Source organism: Balearica regulorum, chromosome 7 (assembly GCF_011004875.1).
Source record: "Balearica regulorum gibbericeps isolate bBalReg1 chromosome 7, bBalReg1.pri, whole genome shotgun sequence".
Lineage (NCBI taxonomy): Eukaryota > Metazoa > Chordata > Aves > Gruiformes > Gruidae > Balearica > Balearica regulorum.
In genome coordinates, this window is record NC_046190.1 from 36,484,155 (window position 1) to 36,504,881 (window position 20,727).

The window sequence follows — 20,727 nt, forward strand, 5'->3', positions numbered from 1 at the left end:
TGTGGCAAAAAAGAAAACCCTCGGCTTTCATTTATAAAGCAAGTTAAGTTTGCAGCCCTCGTGGCCGAGTTGAAAAGCTTGCGAATGCCTTAAACGCTCCAACGCAACAAGACACAAAGAGCTGCCCGTACTCTTTGTTACGGCTGTTTTAAGCCAGTTTGGGGATGCTGGAACATTTGGATTAGGTGCACCGTACCAAGACGCACAGGTCACCTTGCCCAAGGGATATAGGGATGGGCGGCTCCCTTCCTCACAAAAACGGAGCAGGGTGGGCGGAAGACGCCTCAAAACCTATCCTCGAGCATCAGACCAAGCTGGGACTGCCTTGAAACCTCTACGTCTCCAAACTCCTTCATCCTGTGACCGGGGAAAGGATGGGAAGCCGGGCTTTCTTCCTTTATGCTCCCGACTAATGCAAACACAGCATCTCCTGGGGACTTGGGGTCAGGGGAGCCCTTTCTCTCCTGAGCATGCGGGAGGGGAGGGGGGGGAAGTGATGGAAGAGGCGGGGAGGGGGGTGCCTGTGGGAAGGCGGCAGCAGCAGCAGCAGCCCTGGGGCCCGGGCAAGGAGGAGCGGCGCGATGTCTGGGAGGGCGGCAGCGATAGGGGGGTTGTTGCAGGCCCGGGCTGCAGTGACTCCTCCTAGAGGCGGTATGCGGAGCAGGAGGAAACCCCTTCCACCCCCCCCTCAAGAGGAGAGCCGCCGCCATCGCCATTGAAACATACAATACGGGAAGAGAGCCGGCGGCTGAGGCGGAGCAAGGGTGCGGGCGGGGGGTGGGGGAGCCAAAAAGGGAAGGGGGGGAGGAGGGGGGGGCAAGGAGAGGAGGAAAAGAAGGGGAGAAAAAGAAAAAAAGAGGAAGGGAAGAGAAGAAGGAGGCGACGGCGGGCGCCGGCAGGTGAGGGGAGCGGCGGCGCGGGGGTTCCGGGGCCGCGGCGAGGCCCGCTCCTCTCCTTCCCTTTCCCCGCTCCCAGCCGCCCGACCCACCTCCTCCTCCTCCTCCTCCTCCTCCTCCCGCCGCTGCTGCCTTTCTCCGCGGTTCGCCCGGGAGTGACCGGCCATGGCCGGGGCGGGGGCAGCGACCGGCCGCCGTGAGGGGAAGGGGGCGTGTGGGGAGGGGGTGCGGCTGTGGGGAGGAACCGCCGCGGGCGACGGTTAGGGCGCGAGGCGGCGGCGGCGCGCGGGGCAGGCCCCGGGGGGCGGGGTGGGGGCGCGAGACCTCCCTGGGGGCCTGCGGCTTTCGTGCGCTGCCTCCCTCCCCCTTCAGCCCCGCAGCTAGGCGAAGCCGCAGGCACTTCCCGTTCCGGGGGCGCGCTTCGCGGCCGCCGCCGCCCCTCGCAGGCGGCGAGCGAAGCCTCCGTGACAGCGGGAGCGAGCCCCGCTGAGGGGAAGGAAAGGGGGGGGGGAGCGTTTGCGCGGGAAAGCCAACGGCCACTCCCCCCCTCCGCCGCGCCTCAGCGCGCCTGCGCGGCCGGCAGCAGAGCGCGCACGCGGCGCCTCCGCGCTTCCCCGCCCCTTTCCCGTCGCTCTTCGGCTTCTGGCCAATCGGCGCTTTCCCTCCTAGCCCGGGCTCTGCTGCGACCGCCTTTCGCGTAGGTGTGGCCCGCGCGCTGGCCAATCAGCGAGCGGGGCGGTGCACGCTAACGTCGGGCCGCGCTCCCGGCGGTGCGGGCAACCAATGGGTGCGCGCGCCGCTTGCTCTGAGGGGGAGTGGGCGGGGCGGCTGTGTCCAGGCAACGGCGTGGTGTGCGCGACGCGTGCGTGGGGTGGGGCCGTGGCTGTGGCCGTGGCCGGTAACGGCCGCGCTCCTCAGTGGGCGGCGTTGGGCTGCTCGGGACGGGCCGCGGTGGGACGGGTCTGTCTGGCTTTTTTAGGTGGCTCTGGGGGTCTGGCTGTGAGCGGGTTGGCCTCGGTGAGCTCGGCAGTTCTCAGCAAGGTCATAGAAGAATCGGTGTGAGTCAATGCCGAGGCCTGTCCCCTCAGCCTGCTGTGCCGTGGGGGGTCAGCCCCTACGGTTTGTGAGGGGAAGCTGCCTCTGCAAGGATCCCCGGGTTTTTCTGGCTTCAGAGTGCCCGTGAAGCTTCTTTCAGTGGGAACGTGCTCTGCGTCTGTTGGTTTGGAGTAGGTTGAGTCCAGGAGGCTTCCCACTGAATAGAGCTATGTTTGCACATTGGTTGTGTCTTACCGGTTTATTCAGGTGACAAGCTTCTGCCTTAGGTCTGCTGAGTTATTTTCACAAAGGGGCATTTGTATATGAGTGTGCAGTCTTAAGTTGACCCCTAGACTTTGGATTGCTTGTTAACTCCTACCTGTTCAAATAGACCTTAAGCTGGCGATGAGGAAAGTGCAGGTGTGCTGATAGTCCTGTGTGTCCTTGATTTCAGTCTTTCCCTGCTGAGTTCAAGTTTTCTCAATGCGTGGAAGTCAAGACTGCCAGACACCAAGCACGTGTGAACCACCTGGAAATGGTGCCCAAGGCATCGCTGGTGAATAAATTTGGTAGAAATGGTTCTGGTACGAAGCCTTGCAAAGACTTGGATGTTAGTTTTGTAAGCTGCGCTACTGATGTTGGCATCCAGCTGTGCCTGACTGTTTTAGCCTGTGTGAGCTTCTGGTGTCTGCTCCTGAACCTCTGGTTGTCTGTGGGAGGGTGCTTGGCACTGTTTGCTAAATTTTAGTCTGCCAGATGACATTGTAGCCACCTGTAAAGTCCAGAAGGACAAGCTGCAATACCAGCTGTTTTAATCTGACTGGGAATTTACCTAATTATTGCTCAAATACTTAGTGATAGCTAGTTGCTAGCGTGCATTTTGTATTTGGTATAGCTGTTAGCTTGCCTCTGTCCTGTGTATGATCTGGGATGTGAAAAGCAACAGCTAGAGTTTACTGTTCTCCACCAGTGTTGCAAAAGTTTTGGTGCTATGTTGTGCAAACTTAGCTTACTTTCTTTTACTGTTTTCTGTTGGGGTTTTTTTAGAGAAAAACTTAGATTTGGTGTATCTTAAGGCATTTTTTAACATAGTGAACTTTGAGGTGCATCCATGCTTTCTTGCCAGATCTTGACATGTTAATCTTTGAAACTACTTCTTGACCAGCTCTTCAAGTTCAGGCTCGCTTGGAGGTCACAGTCTGTTTCTGTGTCTGCAGGTTATTCTTAGTTTTCTAAAAATTATGTGTGTACTTACTGCCTAAAGGTGATCATTTTATTCTTCTGAGCATCTGTGTAGGAAGGACTGGAAAGTGGTTTTGGTGAACCTTGATCCATCGGGATGTGGTGTGGGATGTAAACTGTACCACAACAAGAGGAGTGTCCCAGGGCAGTCTGTTCCAGTGTCCTTGTCCAGCAATCATCACTCTCTGCAGATAACCATGGTGGAGAAAACAGGGTGGTAGCATTGTAGTGGAAGGACCCTCCTTAGAGTGGCAAGGAGGTAGAGCTCTTTTTCCAGCAGGCAGAAGGAAAATATTGCTGGTTGTTTTGCGTTCTGAAGAAGATTTAATTCACAGAGGAAGGCCCAGCTTGCAAAAGTCTACCGTATTTTCATTGTATTGTAGAGAGCTCTGGGGGATCTGGTAGCTACTAAATTCCCCATAGCAACACAGGGATGTTGGAGTCATGGCAGAGTAGGAGTGTGCCGAGACCAATTAAGGGATTGGAAACATTAATTGCTTTAAATTGCCCAAGCCTCATGATGTTTTGGTAGCCAGATATAGATGCAGTTCTAACTCAGCGAGGATGGACTTCACGTAAATGACATGGCTGTGTTTTTTTGTGGAGACTGTAGTTTATAAGGACGAACATAGAAACGATGAATCAGCTGGCGGTGAGGGAACTAACGTGGGTAGACTTAAGTCCTTTTCAACTGATAAGCCCTGGCTGCTTACCTGTATCATCCGAAGAGAACAATTAGGACAGCAGTGCTCAACTTGTAGCTCTTCAGCTATTTGCAGCTTTGGAGCAGTTCAGGTGAGTGCATGATGTAACATGTCAGGGCAGAGCTGGTGTGTGTCCTCCAAGGTAAACCAAAACCCCTGCCTCTGGGAGGAATGACATGGCAGGCCCCGAACCCCTGGGGCCTTGCTGCAGACCAGCTGTAGCTCTTCTGTGCGAGAGAGCTTCAAGATCCCAAAGGCTGACAGTCACTTGAGCCTGTGAACCATTCCCTTAGCGTCTGCCCTCCAAGGTGCCTAGCATAGATAGCTAGCAGCCCCAGCATACCACATTTCTTTGTCCAGGTCCACAGGAATTGTTTTCTAGTAGATGTGACTATGCTATAGCTTGCTTTTCCTACCCAAAATCACCTCCTATAAGATACAAGACAAGAACATGCCATTGTACATGTCACTTCCCATTATACCATGGTCTATGTGAGTTGCAAAAAAGAGAAAGAGAGTGAGTTTTGAAGCCTCTTTTGTATTTAGGCTCTCACAAACTTCTGCAAACATACCAGATCTGTTACCTGCAGTGTATTTGGAAAAATGTTTTGGGATTCCAAAGGTTGCCTTGGCAGCAGGGGAAAAAATGGTTGGGACTTGCTGTGAGAGGGGAGGGGGGTGGCTGCGAAAGGCGTAGAGATAGAGGTGGAAAGTTCAGTGAGGCAACAGAAGAATGAGCTAGAAGTGATTAATTAAACAGAAATGGATAGAATGCAACAGCATGCCCTAGAGCAGTGTGCTTAGTTATACAAATAGGTTTTGATTTTCTATCAGATCAAGTGCAGCCACAGTCTTTTTTTGTGGATGCAACCTCATGATGTTGCTTTTTTCATTGATTTACACGCAGTTGGGATTTGGTACTATGGGAGCAAATATATGAGAGGTTAGCTTAATGTGATTTTGATACGTGGTTGTTTGTAGTGTAGTCTTTCAGCGTGGCTCTCTGTAGGGATTTCAGTGCAGGACTAAACTCTCGGGTGATGAAACTGGCCTGGTGGTATTGCAGGAATCAGATCGTAGCCTAGTGCATGTGTTTATTAAGTTCCACCTTAAAATGAGTTATTGTTGCTCATATTACTCATAAGAAAAGGCTGCTCCAGAAGTTTGCCCCTCTGATGGCTAGAAACCTAATTCCCAGCCTATGTTTATTCATTAATTTGAATGTCAGTTATCATGAACTGAAAAGGACGTTTTATAAAGGTTAATCAGTAACATAATATGAAAATGAAAGTTTCTAAAGGGTTTGTCACAAATTGCAAATTTCATTGAGCATGAGGGCTAGAGGAAGATTGCCTCGTCCAGCCTCCTGTCTCAAGGCAGGTCCAACGCTGCCTGTGCCGTTTCTGACATATATTCTCTAACCGTTTTAAAGTTGTCCTGGTGGGAAGATTCTGCCACCTCCCTGTCTGAGTCCAGTGCTCCGTTCTCTTCTCTGCTACACAGCTCTTGTAAGAGTCCTGCTCTTTTCCTGTCACTTCTATAGAGAACAGTTACTCCATCCACCTTTGAGGCAGCCTTTTACATCTCTAAAGACCATTTATCATATCGCCACACTTCTTCTTGCCTTCCTTTTCAGTTTGTGACAGACATCCGATCATTCTTCTCACCCTCCTCTGGATACTCATTGCCACACATGCCTGAAGCGTGGTATCTGCGGTAGAAGGTAGCTCCTCAGCTCAGCGCTGGCAGTTCTCTTGCTTGTACACCTTGGTGCAAGGTTTGCCATTCCACAACAGTTCTCTTTTTTCCTCCTTGCTGTAACCTGCTGGTCCTAATCAGCAGAGCTGCTTCCTAGCAATTCTTCCCTGTCCTACACAACTGGTTACTCCTCACTGATGTAATTAATGGATTGCTTGGGAATGTTTTCCACTTGAATCTGTTTGAAGTGGCCATTGCCTTTAATCCACACTTACAAGCAGCAGTTTATGAACTCTTTTACCACCAGTCATGATTCCATGCTGGCAGTTTGCAGCAGGGAACTCTGAGTGGGATGATGAGCAGCATCAATTTTGAGCTGTCCATGTCCTGTAGTGTTACTGGTTTAATCTTTCCCAATTTTTGTTATCGTGCCCACGTAATATATTGCACGCAGAAAGAAAAACTTATCTGTCTGATAGACAAGGACACACCACGTGGTTTTAGATCTGTGCAGACTCTGTGGTGATTTTACTTCCTTGATATTGTAAGTGAAACCAGTGTTCAGGTTAGGTTGTTGTAGAAACCCACCATTGACTTTGGCTGTTACGGATGAGCTGGTTTCTGTGAATGTCTGCCTTTGTATGGGACAGCTGACCCTCTTGTATATGCACTTGATTTGTAATAAGCAGGATAAGAATGAAACACAGATTCCTGTGCCCTCCTCAGATGAATGTTGATTGTTCTCAAGGGCTTGCAGTGGTGTCCAAAGACTTTTTTTTTAAAGTCTATTTAAAATGCAGATTGTGATAAAATTTAACAGTATCACTTAAAGTCATCATAATGTTTTTCCAATTATCTCTCTCCTTTTGTTTCTTTGAGGTGAATGAATACTGTGAATTAAGTAGCTGTACCTTCATTGACAGAAATACCATCTGTGGCAGACGTGCTTTTCACTTACTTCAGAGGAGTAACCAGGATCATAATTAGGCCACCAACGCAGCTATTAAAATGGAGTTAAAAACAATTTTTGTAAACAGAGTTAGAACTTCCCTGTTAATTGACTGATAATGAGAATTAGGGGGTGTAACTATGACCGCATGCACACTTTGGAGTGACTGACTCCGGGGTTTGTCATCCATTTACCTGAAATCTCACAGTTGCCAGAAAAACAAGGAGAGAAAATGAGATTTGTTTTCTTTGCTCCTATGCATTGACTAGATTGCCTCTTAATGCAAGGGAAAAAACACATTGTCAGGGAGCTTGATGGACAGAAAAACCTGGTACCCAGGCCTTTTAAGATGATTGAAGACCTCCCCTTAGCTCTGTGGAGGAAGGCTTCTGGGGGTCCCAGGAGCTGTTGTGAAGGTGATCCAGGGAAAATTATGAAAGCGGTAAAGCCTGTGAGCTGGCCCCCCGGGCTCAGTTCCTGAGGCCAGAGCAGTGTGAGGGGAGGTGCTTGAAGAATAGCCGCTTGCCTGGTTCTCCTCTGCAGCCATGCATTGAAATTCCTTGTATAAAAGACCTGTGACGAAGCAGCGTGTTTGTAGGTAGGTTTATCTTCTCCTATGCGAGCAGTATGACTTCCTCTACTTATAGGTGGCACCAGTATCTCTTTTTCAGCTTGTTTAATGCTGTCCATTGTGCCAGTTTTTCTCAGCTGTTTATAACTTGCTAAACTTAACAATGAGCATGGAAATCTTCCATGCTGTGGATGTCTGCCTTGGCGTGCTTTGGTTTTGTGGTTGTTTTTTTTTTTTTTTAAAGATTCATTTAATGTGTGTTTGATTTTTATTTTATATTCTCCAAACCACTTTTTCTGTGATATTGCTACAGTGACAGTGCAGTAGTCAAAAGAAAAGCTATAGCAAGTGTTCCAGTTATCCAACTTTTAATGAGTAATGCCTCAGCTTTAACAGGTGTTGAGAATGGGTTTGGATTTTTTTCTTCAGGAAGAACAAGATAATCTATAAAGATGTTTCTCCCATGCTGAACACCAATCCCGTTTCTTTTCTCTTGCAGCTTTTGGATTACAGCAAGGCGATAAGAATCACCAGCAAATTGAAAAGCACAAAGCTGCAAAATGTCGGGCCGAAGTGGGAAGAAGAAAATGTCCAAACTCTCACGCTCAAGCAGGGCGGGTGTTATTTTTCCTGTGGGGAGGATGATGCGCTACTTAAAGAAAGGAACATACAAGTACCGGATAGGTGTTGGAGCACCAGTTTACATGGCAGCCGTCATAGAGTACCTAGCAGGTAAACCGAGAACCTGATCCTGGAAGTGCTGATCGCACACAGAAGCCAGGGATATCTGTGGGATGGGATACAAATGTGTTCAGCACTTCTGAAAATCAGGCTCTGCAAGTGCAGGATTTGTTGAAATTTTCTTAAAATGTTAAGGAGATTAATTTGCTTCTTGAAGAGGCTGAGGATGGAAATTTTCTCCTTTAGAAGCACTATGCTTGGTCACTAGCTGGAAAGATTATTTTTTTTATTGCTTTGCAGAGTGAGGAGTCACATCTAGGTAGTTTCTGTCCAAGAGAAAACTGGTATGAATTAGGTTTTTGATACACCTGGATGTGAATAACAGAAGAGATGGGGGGGAAAAAAAAAGCGCAAACCTACCTTGTATGTCTATTGTGCTTTTTAAGTGAAGAAACTCTGTTTCACTGGGTGCATTTCTCCTTGCATTATAGCATCAAAGTGTTATGAAATAGGGAGGTTGTTCATTTGTATTTTAAAAATGCTTTTGGCTTGTCTAAGTGTTATAAAGAAACTGTTTCAGGGTTTAAATCTTCCCACATACTCCAAGTTTTCTTCTCCCTTCCTTTCTGAAATTGACCTCAGAGGAAGGGGCAGGTGTCACATGGTGATATAATACACTGCAATATACAGGTGTCACATGGTGATATATTGCAATATTTCAGATTGTCCTATGATTGTGTCTGCTCAGTTTCTTGTTTAATTGTGGAAAATAGCACCTTAGCAAATTGTTACATTGCCTGGTGGAGAGAGGATTCTGGTTCAGGTTGCTTAGGTGTTACAGATCAAGACTGAGGTGCATTAGAGAATCTGTGAGGAGTCACAAGCCTGGATGGAATTAGTTGAGCGGGTTGTGTTTCAGGAGCACAGTTTATTGCCAAAGTGGCATGGAAGAAGCTTGCATGGAGCCTGGTTGTCCATGTAACAGTGAGCCACTCTTTATGTAAATATTGCTGTCTTTTTTACACATGAAAGCTTGTTCTAGCTACCAGACAATAAAAGCACTATTTTCTTTCAAAGGTATGGAGAAAATCTGAAATAGTGATAATTTCACTATTAAAATTAAATTTCTGATGATGTCTAATAACATGTTACAGAAACTTCTACATTTGTGATGATTAATTGCAAGATGAGAATGGATTTTTTTAGTATTTTTTTTTTGAGGCTACTTCTGGAGTTGGAGTGAAAAAGTATTGTTTATGTGGAAGAAATGTAAACAAAATGTTTAAGCTTGCATTTATGTTCACCCCCCAGCTCCTTCAAGAGATAAGTCCAGAAAAGGAGCTGGTTTTAAAATAAAACAAAACACTACTGAAAAGCAGAATCAAAATCCAAGATGGTGAGCATCTCTCCCACTCATTTGATATTTTTTTTTTTTACTGTGTAAGAACAAACATGTTTATATTAAGATCATTTAATCATAGAGAAAGATCAGTTCTCTAAGTGATTTTAGAGAACGTATTTCACTTCGTTAAGAACATATGTATACTCATATTTGCACAATACAGTTTCATATGTGAAGAATGAAGTCTTGTAACTGCAGAAATCTCTCAGTGGAGCTGGTGCAGTTGTGCCATGGGGAAGTCTGTGACTTGCAGAGCTTGTTTAGTTGTCAGCAACATGGAGCGCTATTCAGCGGGGATGCTTCAGAGACTGCAGGGAGTTAGAGGGAAGGGTGGGATGGAGGATTCGTAGCTCTTGTAGCTCCCCTGCTCTACCACAGTGATTTTTCAACCTTGTTTTTGTTGGTAGGCCTGTTTGTTTTCTAGTGGTGGTTCAGGCCTCTTCAGAAATGTCATAAATATGAATTTCTCTACAGTAAGGCATGTTTGCTTTATCATCAATTGCAAATCACTTAGAAATCATCTACAGACTTCTGGATGTTTGGTTATTGCAAGATGAAAACCGTATTACGTGGGGTTTGGAATTTGCTCTAACTTTTATAACTGAATAGCATGCTGCATAATGACTCTGTTGACCTTCAGCCTGGGGAGGAATACTTTTTTTCTTTTCCCACTCCACAGGGATGCAAGCATTCAAAGGAGTTTCTAGGATAAACATTTGGAGATGCTTGTTCTGAGCTGTGGCAATTATTACAAGGTGTAGTAATAAATTGTCAACAGCACATCTGGTATAGGAGCACTTCAGTAGTGCAGACTGAATTATGGTCATAATTTTATAACATACAGCACTGTTTACCTAATATCTGAACTAGAACAGTGTATATCTTGGCTCTGCTTCTGGCTAGTAAGTGCAGTTTAATTTAAATCATTAATATGGTAAGGGCAGATTATGTGTGGGCTTACGCTTTGATTTAGGGAAAAAAAAGAATGTGTAGTCAACCAGGCAAGAAAATTGCTAGATGTGTAGGCTGGGGGCCCACATAAATTGTAAGGGAATGCTATTTTAGGCTGCTTGGTTCAGCAGAGAGAGAACCCTATCTTGTCTCAACCCTGTATATATTGTAATAGAATGGAGTAATGTTTCTGAGCAAACATCTATTGCTTGTCTTTCCAAACCAAAGTTTCTGTGCCCTATCCAGAGTTTTGTTTGAAAAGATTACAAAGGTGGATAGTTCAATTAAAAACTAGTGTTGCAACATCTAACCCTGCTGATCTAGTTATTCCTAATACGTATATGTGAATATAGTCTGTGGTTTTGGGAGGCCTTTACAAACAAAATGTGGTTTTCCAAGGCCAAAGAGGGTGTTATATAGCAAACTGGTAACATTTCTTAACGTTATCTAATACTTCCTATTGCAAATTCCAGTTTTCTCTCATGGACTTGCAACTATGAAATGATGGCTACTCAGGCCGAATGCCTGCTTACAGGGGAACTGCTTCAGGCTAAATCTGGGAGGAAGGGACTAAGGGAGTCTGGTTCTTTAACTGTTTCACAGAAGCAAGTTGCACCATGTTTTTTTACTAAGTTAAAGCATTCATGAGAACTTTGCCTCTCAATGCCTGGGCACTTCTCTGTGTTTGAGCAGAGACTTGGTGCTTTATGAAAGGGGAAGGGTGGTCTCTGCCATCTCAGAGAACTCTGCTTTCTTTTGCCAGGCTGTAACTTTGGAAAAAAAACCAGGTTGCTCATACTCAGCAGAGACTTCTTTTGATTTTAACAGCTAAAATCTCCAAAGACTTGGTCCTCACTGAGCATGCTCCGACCTCTCTCAGCTCCTGGTGCTGCCCAGACTGCCTGTGCGTTGTCCCCCCAGAGCAATGGAGCATGCCTCAACCTCTCAGCTCCTTGTGACAGGACTGCAGGCGGGCTACTCCTCACAGTGGCTGCATGTGCTGCCTGTGGATACAGGTGCTCAGAAGGACTTTCCCTGTCACTGCTGTCCCTGGCTGCTCCTGGTCACAGCACTGAGAGCAGGCAGTGGGCTTTCTGTGGTCTCAGTGGTGCTGGGCAGCACAGGGGAGGAAGGTCTCTGATGTGAAGGCAAAAGCTGCGCAGAGGCAGGTGGCAAGAGGTCTGGGACTGGAGGCAGGGAGTACGTGAACAGGAGTTGGAGAGGCTAATCCTATTTACTGGCTGTGAGGTGGGAAGGCCAAGCTGGAATTACCTGGATAAGCAGACTGGGAACAGGTTCCACATTGCTCAGAGAAGGAGACTGAGAACAGCTCATAACATTTTGGGGAGATGACGGTTATGGGAGAAGAATATTGGTGTTAGAGACAGAGCTGTGGATGGATCTGGCTAGTGAGGAGAGATGAACTGATGACCAGTTGGTAAATCAATGGCAAGGAGTGTCCAAAAATCCTGCCAGGAAGCTGGAGAGTAAGTTGGAAAAATAGGGCATAAGGCAAGGATTGGATGGAGGGGGTGCTGATAATGAAGAACCTGGAAAGGAAGATTGAGCCTGAGTATTACTGCAACTGAGAAAAGCAGATGGAGAAATGGAGACTGTCCAGGAAAGGCAACTGAGAATGAAGTCTCAGGTGTGGATTGCCAAGGAAAGAAGAGGGGCTGTGGAGCTGGGAAAGCAAGTCATGGCTTGGGATAGAAGCAAGGTGGATGAGGCTGGAAGGGTCAAACAGGACCAGAGCTGCCTGGTTGCATTCATCCAGGGCCTAGCATGGACCAGTGATTCTCCTGTGATGGTCTGTATTTGTGTTGCCCGGAAGCACTGAGCCTCTTGACTAACATCATCCGGATGGTGCATATACATCTTGAGCATCCTTATTCCCAGTTGCCGCATGCCTTTTGGCTTTGGTATATGTTTTGTGTCACGAGCTACTAGATCCCCATTTTTTCCTTTTGTATGCAAGATTGTGGCTGCACCCCACAGCCATTATCAATGCTGAATCTGTGCTTTGGCTTATCAACCCCATTGTTAGAGCCCGCAGTTGCTGCAATGTATCTCAAGATGAGGTACTTTTACCTCAACTAGTTAGCTAATGTGAAGATCTCATCAGTGTTCTAAGGCTTTTTTTTTTTTTATTAATCTGTCTATGCTGTTTATGTGTTAGGCTTGAGAATAATGTTGCAAATCTGCAGCTTAATTCCTATTCAGAAGGTTGTGTTTGCTGGAACAGCGTTGGGCTGGTGTCATGGTTTAACCCCAGCCGTCAGCTAAGCCCCACACAGCTGCTTGCTCACTTGCCCCCAGTGGGATGGGGGGAGATATTTGGAACAGCAAAAGTGAGAAAACTCATGGGTTGAGACAAAGACAGTTTACTAGGTACAGCAAAAGCTGTGCACGCAAGCAAAGCAAAACGAGGAATTCATTCACCATTTCCCATTGGCAGGCAGGTGTTCAGCCATCTCCAGGAAAGCAGGGCTTTATGTCAATGTGTCTGTCCTCCCCCTTCCTCCTTCCCCCAGCCTACTTGCTGGTGGGGTGGTATAAGAAGTAGAAAAGGCCTTGACTGTGTAAGCACTACTCAGCAATAATGAAAACATCCCTGTATTATCTACACTGTTTCCACCACAAATCCAAAACCTAGCCCCATACCAGCTACTATGAAGAAAATTAACCTATCCTAGCCAAAACCAGCACAACTGGCTTCAGAGTTAAAACTTCATGAAAAATTGGCCTCGGTCCCATTGGATTTATGGGCTGCACAACAGACACATGCCAGACTATGCTCTGAGCGTGCACGGGGCTGACTACAGTCCTTGCAATTTAAATCAAACATCAACTGCATGTGTCCCATAATGCACCTTCCCCAAATGTAGCCAAAGAATACAGATGCCTCTTGATTAGGAAGCAGAAGGCATGTGAATGGTGTGCTGGTCAGAAGAACTCATGGAAGATGTCAATGGAAAGCCATCTTCTCTAAACTAGGGCAGAACACACCACCAGCAAATACTTCCTCCTTCAAAGGACAGCAACTGGCATACTCTTCTGTCTGTTGTATTCATCTGTAGTCAAGAGACAGATCGAACAGATACTTTTCCATTTGCACATGGAGGACAAAGGATTCCCATCATTGGATATGTTTTTTCAGAGCAAAGTTATTATTGGTAGATTTGTATGTGGTAGCGTAACGGGAACTGTCACAACTTATCCTAAAAGGGAAGTAGAAAACAAGAGAACCTGTCTGAAGTTTTTTCAATTCTGCTATCACTAGGTCTCGTATATCTTTCTTATCAGCCCAGCTGAGCACTTCACAAAAACAGACTGAGCTCAAGTGAACAAATAGCTTTGGCCTGGCTAGGATGCTTTTAGTTCCCAGACACTCCAAATCTGTTGATCCATCAGCTAAAGAAACCTCTTTTTCCTGTATGTCACAGGACGAGAAGGTGTAATCCTATTCAGGTCATAGCTTGGCTGCTGCCTGTGGCTGTTAGAGGACAGTTATGTTCTTCCCTTGTCCCAAGTGCTTATCAAACAGGAGAAAAGGCTCCTTTAAAAATACTAGGTGTTGTGTAGAGTCAGTGGGTAGTTCTGGGCATTACTGTTGACCAGCATTCTATGTCTGTCTGAGGCCAAGGCAAACTGGAGTGCGTGAATGAGCTAGTTTGCTTGTAGCCATCTGTGCTGAAGATGTCTGATTTTGAAGTTATGTTTCCAGTGTGGAGGCATCTTTGTGGATTTTGAATCTTGAGGGAAGCAAGATTATTTCAGATTTCACTTTAATTCTGAATGCCTGCTGCCAAGAACACGTAAAGTAGAACCAACTTATGTCTGAGAATATCAAGATGCCTGATTTCAAGAGAGCTTGTTAAAGTATAGGACTTTCTCATAGGACCTATATTCTCAGACTGGTCGTCTTAGAGTTTCGGTAACCTCAGCTGTAAAGATGTTTCTACTTGAAATGTAAAGCAGTTTCTTTAGGGATCTGTTACTATCAGCAGACAGTGCGATAGCCGAAGCCTCCAGATTTGATGTTGCATTTTGCAAGTGCATTTTATATTCTTAAAACTATGAGTCCATGCCTCCAGCATTAGAAAAATATGCATATAAACAATCATTAGAAGGAGGTAAGGCAATTATTCACCTATGCAAGTAATTGGCATCCTTTGATAAGTTATATGCATATTCTACAGTCTGCCATACATCATCTCTGCCTTGGATTCCCTTCTTCCCGGTGTCCCATGGTGGATGGCTGGCATTTGAGTGTTCTGCGTTTTTTGCTCTTAACATTAGGCAGAGGACATTTGAGTGCACCATCAGGATGCTGCTGGCCAAAGGACCCAGAACCTGGGGGAGTGGGGTGAGCACACAGGTAGCAGGATGTGCCTGTTGTTGGCACATCTGAAAGAACTTCGGTTACCACACAGGTAAGTATGTGTTGCTTTTTTTTTTTTTTTTTCCTCCTCCCCGATGCAATTTTCCTCTATCAGCACACATCTGCAAAACCCACTGGAGAAGTCTGGGTCTCTTTTCTTGCTTTTTGCTGGTCTGCACAATGGATGGCAATCTGTTCCTGCTGTCTGCTGCTCCGTTAGCTCCACTGGCAGAGGTCTGGGACGTGGGTCTGAAACTTCCAGCCCTGCAGCCCCCACAGGGGTGAATATAGCTGGGTGTCTTTTCAGTGTCTTTCTTTAAAACGCTCCAAAGTTAGGAAATGCCAGAGCCAAGGTTGCTGGCCTGACTTTTAATGTAGGCCCAGTGCGTATTTGTGGTGTGATGCTATTTCTGATTGTTCGATCGCATACTGCTTTTTCCTTGTAGCAGTGACCTAGTTACCACAACCACGGTTCTAATATTTCCTAAAATTTAAGTGCTTGTCTCTGTAACTTGAACATGTTTCTTGAAAGTGGTGCATGAATAATTGTGAAAACTTTCAACAGACACTGGCTGTTTGTTAAACAAATCACTGTGAATATGCACATAATTCTAAACAATGGCTTTTACATCTCCAACATTCAGTTAAGTATGTATGCTGTATAGTAGTGAAAACTGGATGACAAGTATGTACTTTTGTTATTCTGAGTGAAATTAAAAACTTGTATTTTTCCCATGAACTAAACCTCTTGTTGAAATCCATTGGATTTTAGCCAGAGAGCATTATGTAGATTCCCACTAGATTTTTCATTAAAGTTCTTATTGTTATAATAGTTACAGTTCTTTATTTAGTTGATAAAAAGGAGTAAGATATCATTAATAGAGCACTGATGGGCTGTAACTGTCTTACCCCTGTTACTGACATGTAAATACAAAACCAAAAACCAGAAGGCAGGGATGCTGGATACTTTTAAAATGAAACAAGGTGTCAATATGAATTTTTTATGATTATTTGGAGAAAAACTATTCCCTTCTCCTTCCTTCTTTGTGTTTGAGTAGGGTACATTGGAAATAACTTCTGAGTAGTGGCCAAACTCTGTAAGTTAATGAATTATACTGATAGCTACAGTTTAAATAAACTCAGAAAGATGTGTCTATGTTTCCTCTATAACAGTTAGAAAAAAGTTCAGTGACTTTAGTCACAGTGTAAATGTTACTGCAAATTTAGAGAAACTACTTTTGAAGTGACCTTCTGTTCCCGGAGATGTAGAAGGAACTTTTCTACCAATAGTTCATGCATTGAAGCTCTTACGTTGTCTCTGCTTGCATCTAAGTGAAACCTTTCATATCTTGTTCTGAAATGAAGCTTCTCACGGATTTTCAATGCTTTTTAATGCAGAATTGCAGCATTGCCTGGCTAGTTTGTTGGCTTTCAAAGTATTTCTTTAAATGCACCTCAGTCTTCGTCTTACCTGGTCCTGAGAATCCTTGCTGTTTTGTTAGAACTGTCTGTACTAGGTTTGGGGTTTCATTGCATGCTTTACTGTTTCATTGTTACAGGGTTTCTGCTAAATTTTTGGACTGCTGATGTACATTTTTATAGAGTGTTTCTTGGTTGGTTTTTTTTTTTGAAAGAGAATTCTGACTTGAGACTCGTAAAAGAAGTTATGTGAACTGAGCTTAGCATATTTTCTGCTAGCTATCCTTCAGGGAATTAGGAAAGACAAATTATTTTACATAAATTTACAAATACATTGAGTGTGGCTTGCTTTCTGCCTTTCTGTAATAAAGGCCATTTAAATTGGGAAACACCCCTGGAAAGGTAAATGGATATTAAGAAGGAATGTAAAATGTGTGTACAGGGTGTACATAAGCTGCATTTTTGTTACTCATTTTTATCTCTGTGTTTACAGCTGAAATTCTAGAATTAGCAGGAAACGCAGCACGAGACAACAAGAAAGGAAGAATTGCTCCCAGACACATCCTCCTGGCAGTTGCAAATGATGAAGAACTGAATCAGGTACCCATTTACATTTCAGTGTGAGAGTTACATGCTGTGGCATGACTGAAACTGCTACCACGGAAGGTTAGAAACAGTTTAGTCTGACACATGAATGAGAACACAATTATTAGAGCAGAAGACAAGATTGTGCCCACTTGAACAAAAACAAACAAAAAAGAAGGTTCTGAGATATCTCATCTTAAATCCTCTGGATATAAATTTTGCTTTTTTTGTAGCCTGTGAGTCCTGTCGAAGTGGGTAAACTTGATGCTTAATTTTTTCCTCAGGGACATCCAATACTTAAAGAAAATGTGCCATATGGAAGACCTTTTCCCAAAATCTGTGGAAATGTGTGTTTTCTATTATATGGGCCGTGAGGCCCATCTTGGGTAGGGATCTGGCTCGTGCTCTGCTATTGCTGCCTCCAGGACTGCCTCCCCGTCCATATGCTCAAGTCCCGTTAGCACCCAGACTGTGGTTTGCAGTGCTCCCACTCTGATGATCATTTGTGGGATCACTTCTGCTAAACTTGTTGAGTGAGAAGAGAGATCATGGCATGGGCTGTGAATTGCAGCATTCAGGGGTGCCAGAAAGGTTCAGTCAGCATCAGAGGATCTCTTCTTGGTTGGCCCCATGTGAAGGTGCATGACATCATTCACACTTTGAAAGATTCCTGCACTTAATTTGACTGCTTTAAATAATGAAAACGTGGTGCCCATGAAGTCATCTAGCTCTGTTTCCAGTCAAGAGGACTGAAAAGTCAAAAGAGAGGCCAGGAGAGAGGGAAAAGCATGCTAGCACTACCTGCTCCATGGCGCTGGTCACTCGCCTGTGAACTGGGGACTAGATCTAGTGTTGTCCGTTAGGAATTGGCCCGACTTTGTCTTCCACATAATATCACAGCCCATTCCTGCTGTTCACCTCTGCAAAGCAGGTTCTTAGGGCTCATACTTGCTTTCACTGAATCTGTTTCCCTGCCAAAGAGATCTGCAACCAGTCCTTCTTTGCACAGGGCTGTAGTGCAATCATTGTTTAAAACAGTCTGCAGGCGCTTATTGTCTTCTCTCACCCTCATTCACTGCTTGTGAGTCACCAAAGGCAGGTATGCAGCAAGACCAGCACTGGAAGAGAGAAGAGTGACAAGTACAGTAATGGAGTTCTCTGTGATGTGCTGGCTGACCTCACCGTCACCTGCCAGGCTTCTTGTTATTGTGGATTTTCTCTCTAATAGTTTTTTGAGGGTTTTTCTGGGCTTTTTTAAAATGATAAAAGAGACAAGGTGCAATGCTTTAGGAAGTGTGGACTCTACTTGCATATGTGTAATGTAATCGGCAAAAATAGCTTGAGCACAGACTAAGAGAATCTGTAATGTGTTCCTTTACACTACTTCTTGCAGTTGCTAAAAGGTGTGACTATTGCAAGTGGAGGTGTCCTGCCCAGAATTCAGCCAGAACTTCTAGCCAAGAAACGGGGTGCCAAAGGCAAATCTGAGACCATCCTTTCCCCTACCCCTGAGAAGAAGGGAAGGAAATCTATGGTGAACAAAAAGAGTGGGAAGAAGGCAAAGTCTACCAAGGCCCGGACACCCAAAAAGGTAAGCATGAGGCAGATACGGGATGCCAGGGGTGTGGGAGAGGGAGTGGATCAAAACCAGCTAAGATTATTGGGAGGAATGAATGAGTGCTTCTGCATTGTTCGTTTGCAACAACTGGAAATGGGAGGTAGGAGTTGATAATAGACACACCAGGATTTTTTTTTCACTCTAAACTTGAGAAACAAAAGTATTTTTTAAATCAATTTTCATAATAAAAATCTTTAAAGCTTTGAGGGAAACTTTTTCAGATTTCCATGTCACCCTTTACAATACTTCCTTGACAACTCTGTAGAATCTCTTTATCTCTGCAGTAACTGTGTGGCAGTGAACTCTAGTTTTTAGAATAAAGGAAACTGTATTTTAAAACATGTTCTACTTGAGAGATATCATGCCTTCAGCCTTATACAGTTACTGGGTTGTTGATTTTTCACTGTCCAGAGAACTTGTCCTGACATGGTATATAAATGTCATTTGACAAGTTCTTTGTTTCATGTGTTCTTAGGTGTGCTGTTGTTATTGTGTTTCAAGAGTTGCAAGAAGAATAAATGGATTGGAATTTGACTGCTACACCTTCCCTTAGGGTTGCCCATTCTCTATCACCATCCAAACTGGTTTAATTTGGAAAAGCAGTAACCCAGCTCAGTGCTTGTGGTTTGTCATTCCAGAGCGTGCATCTTAAAACACTACCAAATTTTTGATTGGGTAGAATTAAACAATATTAAGCTTTGACCTAAGCTTTTTAAACTTGTGTTAAGCACATCTTTCTGGAGGCCCCTAGCTTTAATACATTTCCATAGCTGAGAATATGCAGAAACAACTTTTAAAAGGAAAACAGAGTTGCTTGCCTAATAGGATGCCTCTGTGTATTGATCTCACCTTTCTTTGAATTGTGCACATGCAGAGTTTGGGACTTGTTGGGAAGAGTTAGCTGCTTGATATACCTTGGAGTAAGTATTAAGAGATGTGAGGAGATGCTCCTGCAGTCCTGGTAGGAACCAGGAAGGAGCGTGTCCTGCAAAGGGAATTTTGCATTCAAACTTCAGCTCTTAATTATTTAATTTTGTCATTCTGACTGCTCGTATGGAGGTGCGATGACTTGCTCCTGTCAGTATGGATTCAGATCTATGATTTATTTGCTGAGACTTAGGATTGTTATTTTTTCCTTCAGATTGGAGCACTTGACTGGGTTACTAAGTTACTAAGTTGAATTTAGTATGAGCTCTGCTCTCTTAGCACCAAAAATATACTAGCACCCACCCACCTGTAAATACAACCTTAATTGTTCATGAAGCTACAGATGGGTGTGGGTGCCCTGACTCTTAATGTGACTACAAACGTATGTAATGCCTCAGATGAACCTCTGATGTTTTAGCATTATATAAACAGTGAAGACCTGTGTTGTCACATAATCTTTGGGGAGTAAAATGCTATAAGTAATATATTGATCCAGGAAGATGAGATTGATAGTAACTGATTAAATCTATCAGTTACTGATTAACGGTAAATGTTGATTTTTTTTTTTTTCATTTGAGAGTTTTTGCTTTTTTTGTCCCCTCAAATAGAACAAACAAAAGGACAACGAAAAAGAAGGAGCTTCAAATTCAACATCTGAAGATGGACCTGGGGATGGCTTCACTATCTTGTCCTCCAAGAGCCTTGTGCCAGGACAAAAGGTAATACAGAGCTATAACAGATTGGGATCACAGCAATGGAGCCTAGCGTAAACAGAAGGATGCTTTTGATCTAACACGAGTACAAAATCTTCTCTTCATTCTCCCTTAGTGGTACCAAATTTAAGCCCAAAACTCACTCAAGTCATGGGCAGGGTAAAGGGTCTCAAAAAATATGTGTGCAGATAAAAGATTTCCAAGAATAATGCTAGTCAGCCTCTCTTCTCTGTAGAGAGCCATACTGATTCATTTCTTGGCCTAAGCTGTACTAGAGTTTTGTTGTTTGGATTTGGCTGCATTGTGCCTGGCATACTGCCAAACCAAGTTTAACCTTCTAGGCTATTTATTATATATAAAAGAGTATTTCTGGGCCAGGTCCGAGGATCACCTAGAACTTCCACATGTTGGTTTGTGCCAGAAGCCTGGGTGCTTCATCTGAAAGTGGGCTGTGGGGCACTGCTCTCTCACTGCTCAAACTGAGGATCTCGCCAGAGCTGCAGGGCATGCCTACTTTCCATCTCAGCACAGACTGTGACACCTGGCCAGAATTACAAAACTGTCCTATCAAAATACCTGCATATCCTTGGTGTCCAGCCAGCTGTCTGTCCTTTTTAATTTTTTCCTCCCTGTACTCACCAAGAGGGAGAGTTTTTTGCCCTCCTTAATTTGTGGACCCTCTGAATGAAACTGGAATTTTTCCTACTGATTTAACTATGGAAATATAGTAAAGATTTTTTTATTATTATTATTTCCAACAGTAAGGTCATCTGGAAAAAGTGTTCTTCCTGGAACTGCTTCTGTAAGCCTGATGGTGTACCCTGTTGTATGAAGCAGCACTTAAGAGTTCGGTCTGCCTGATTCCATCTTTTGCTAAAGCAGTGGTCTAGAATGGGCCAGACACATACTAGATCCACAAGATTGCTAAAAGCAGTAATCTGGCTAAGTACAT

At 44.6% G+C, this 20,727-nt stretch overlaps 1 protein-coding gene across 6 annotated transcripts in view; it reads left to right on the forward strand.

Moving 5' to 3' along the window:
• The first annotated feature begins 566 nt into the window (after positions 1-566).
• The window catches only part of MACROH2A2 (macroH2A.2 histone), a 28,424-nt gene continuing 8,263 nt past the window's right edge, over positions 567-20,727 (forward strand). The window contains exons 1-6 of one of the 6 annotated variants that reach the window (XM_075758925.1): positions 4,580-5,385; positions 5,514-5,654; positions 7,595-7,827; positions 16,426-16,532; positions 17,911-18,108; positions 19,671-19,781. In XM_075758925.1, the coding sequence (XP_075615040.1) occupies positions 7,656-7,827; positions 16,426-16,532; positions 17,911-18,108; positions 19,671-19,781 (588 nt within the window). In that variant the 5' untranslated portion in view covers positions 4,580-5,385; positions 5,514-5,654; positions 7,595-7,655. Of the gene's footprint in view, positions 900-1,886; positions 3,969-4,579; positions 5,386-5,513; positions 5,655-6,971; positions 7,123-7,594; positions 7,828-16,425; positions 16,533-17,910; positions 18,109-19,670; positions 19,782-20,727 lie in introns of those variants that run through there. The other 5 variants (XM_075758930.1, XM_075758924.1, XM_075758929.1 and 2 more) reach the window with 5 other exon arrangements.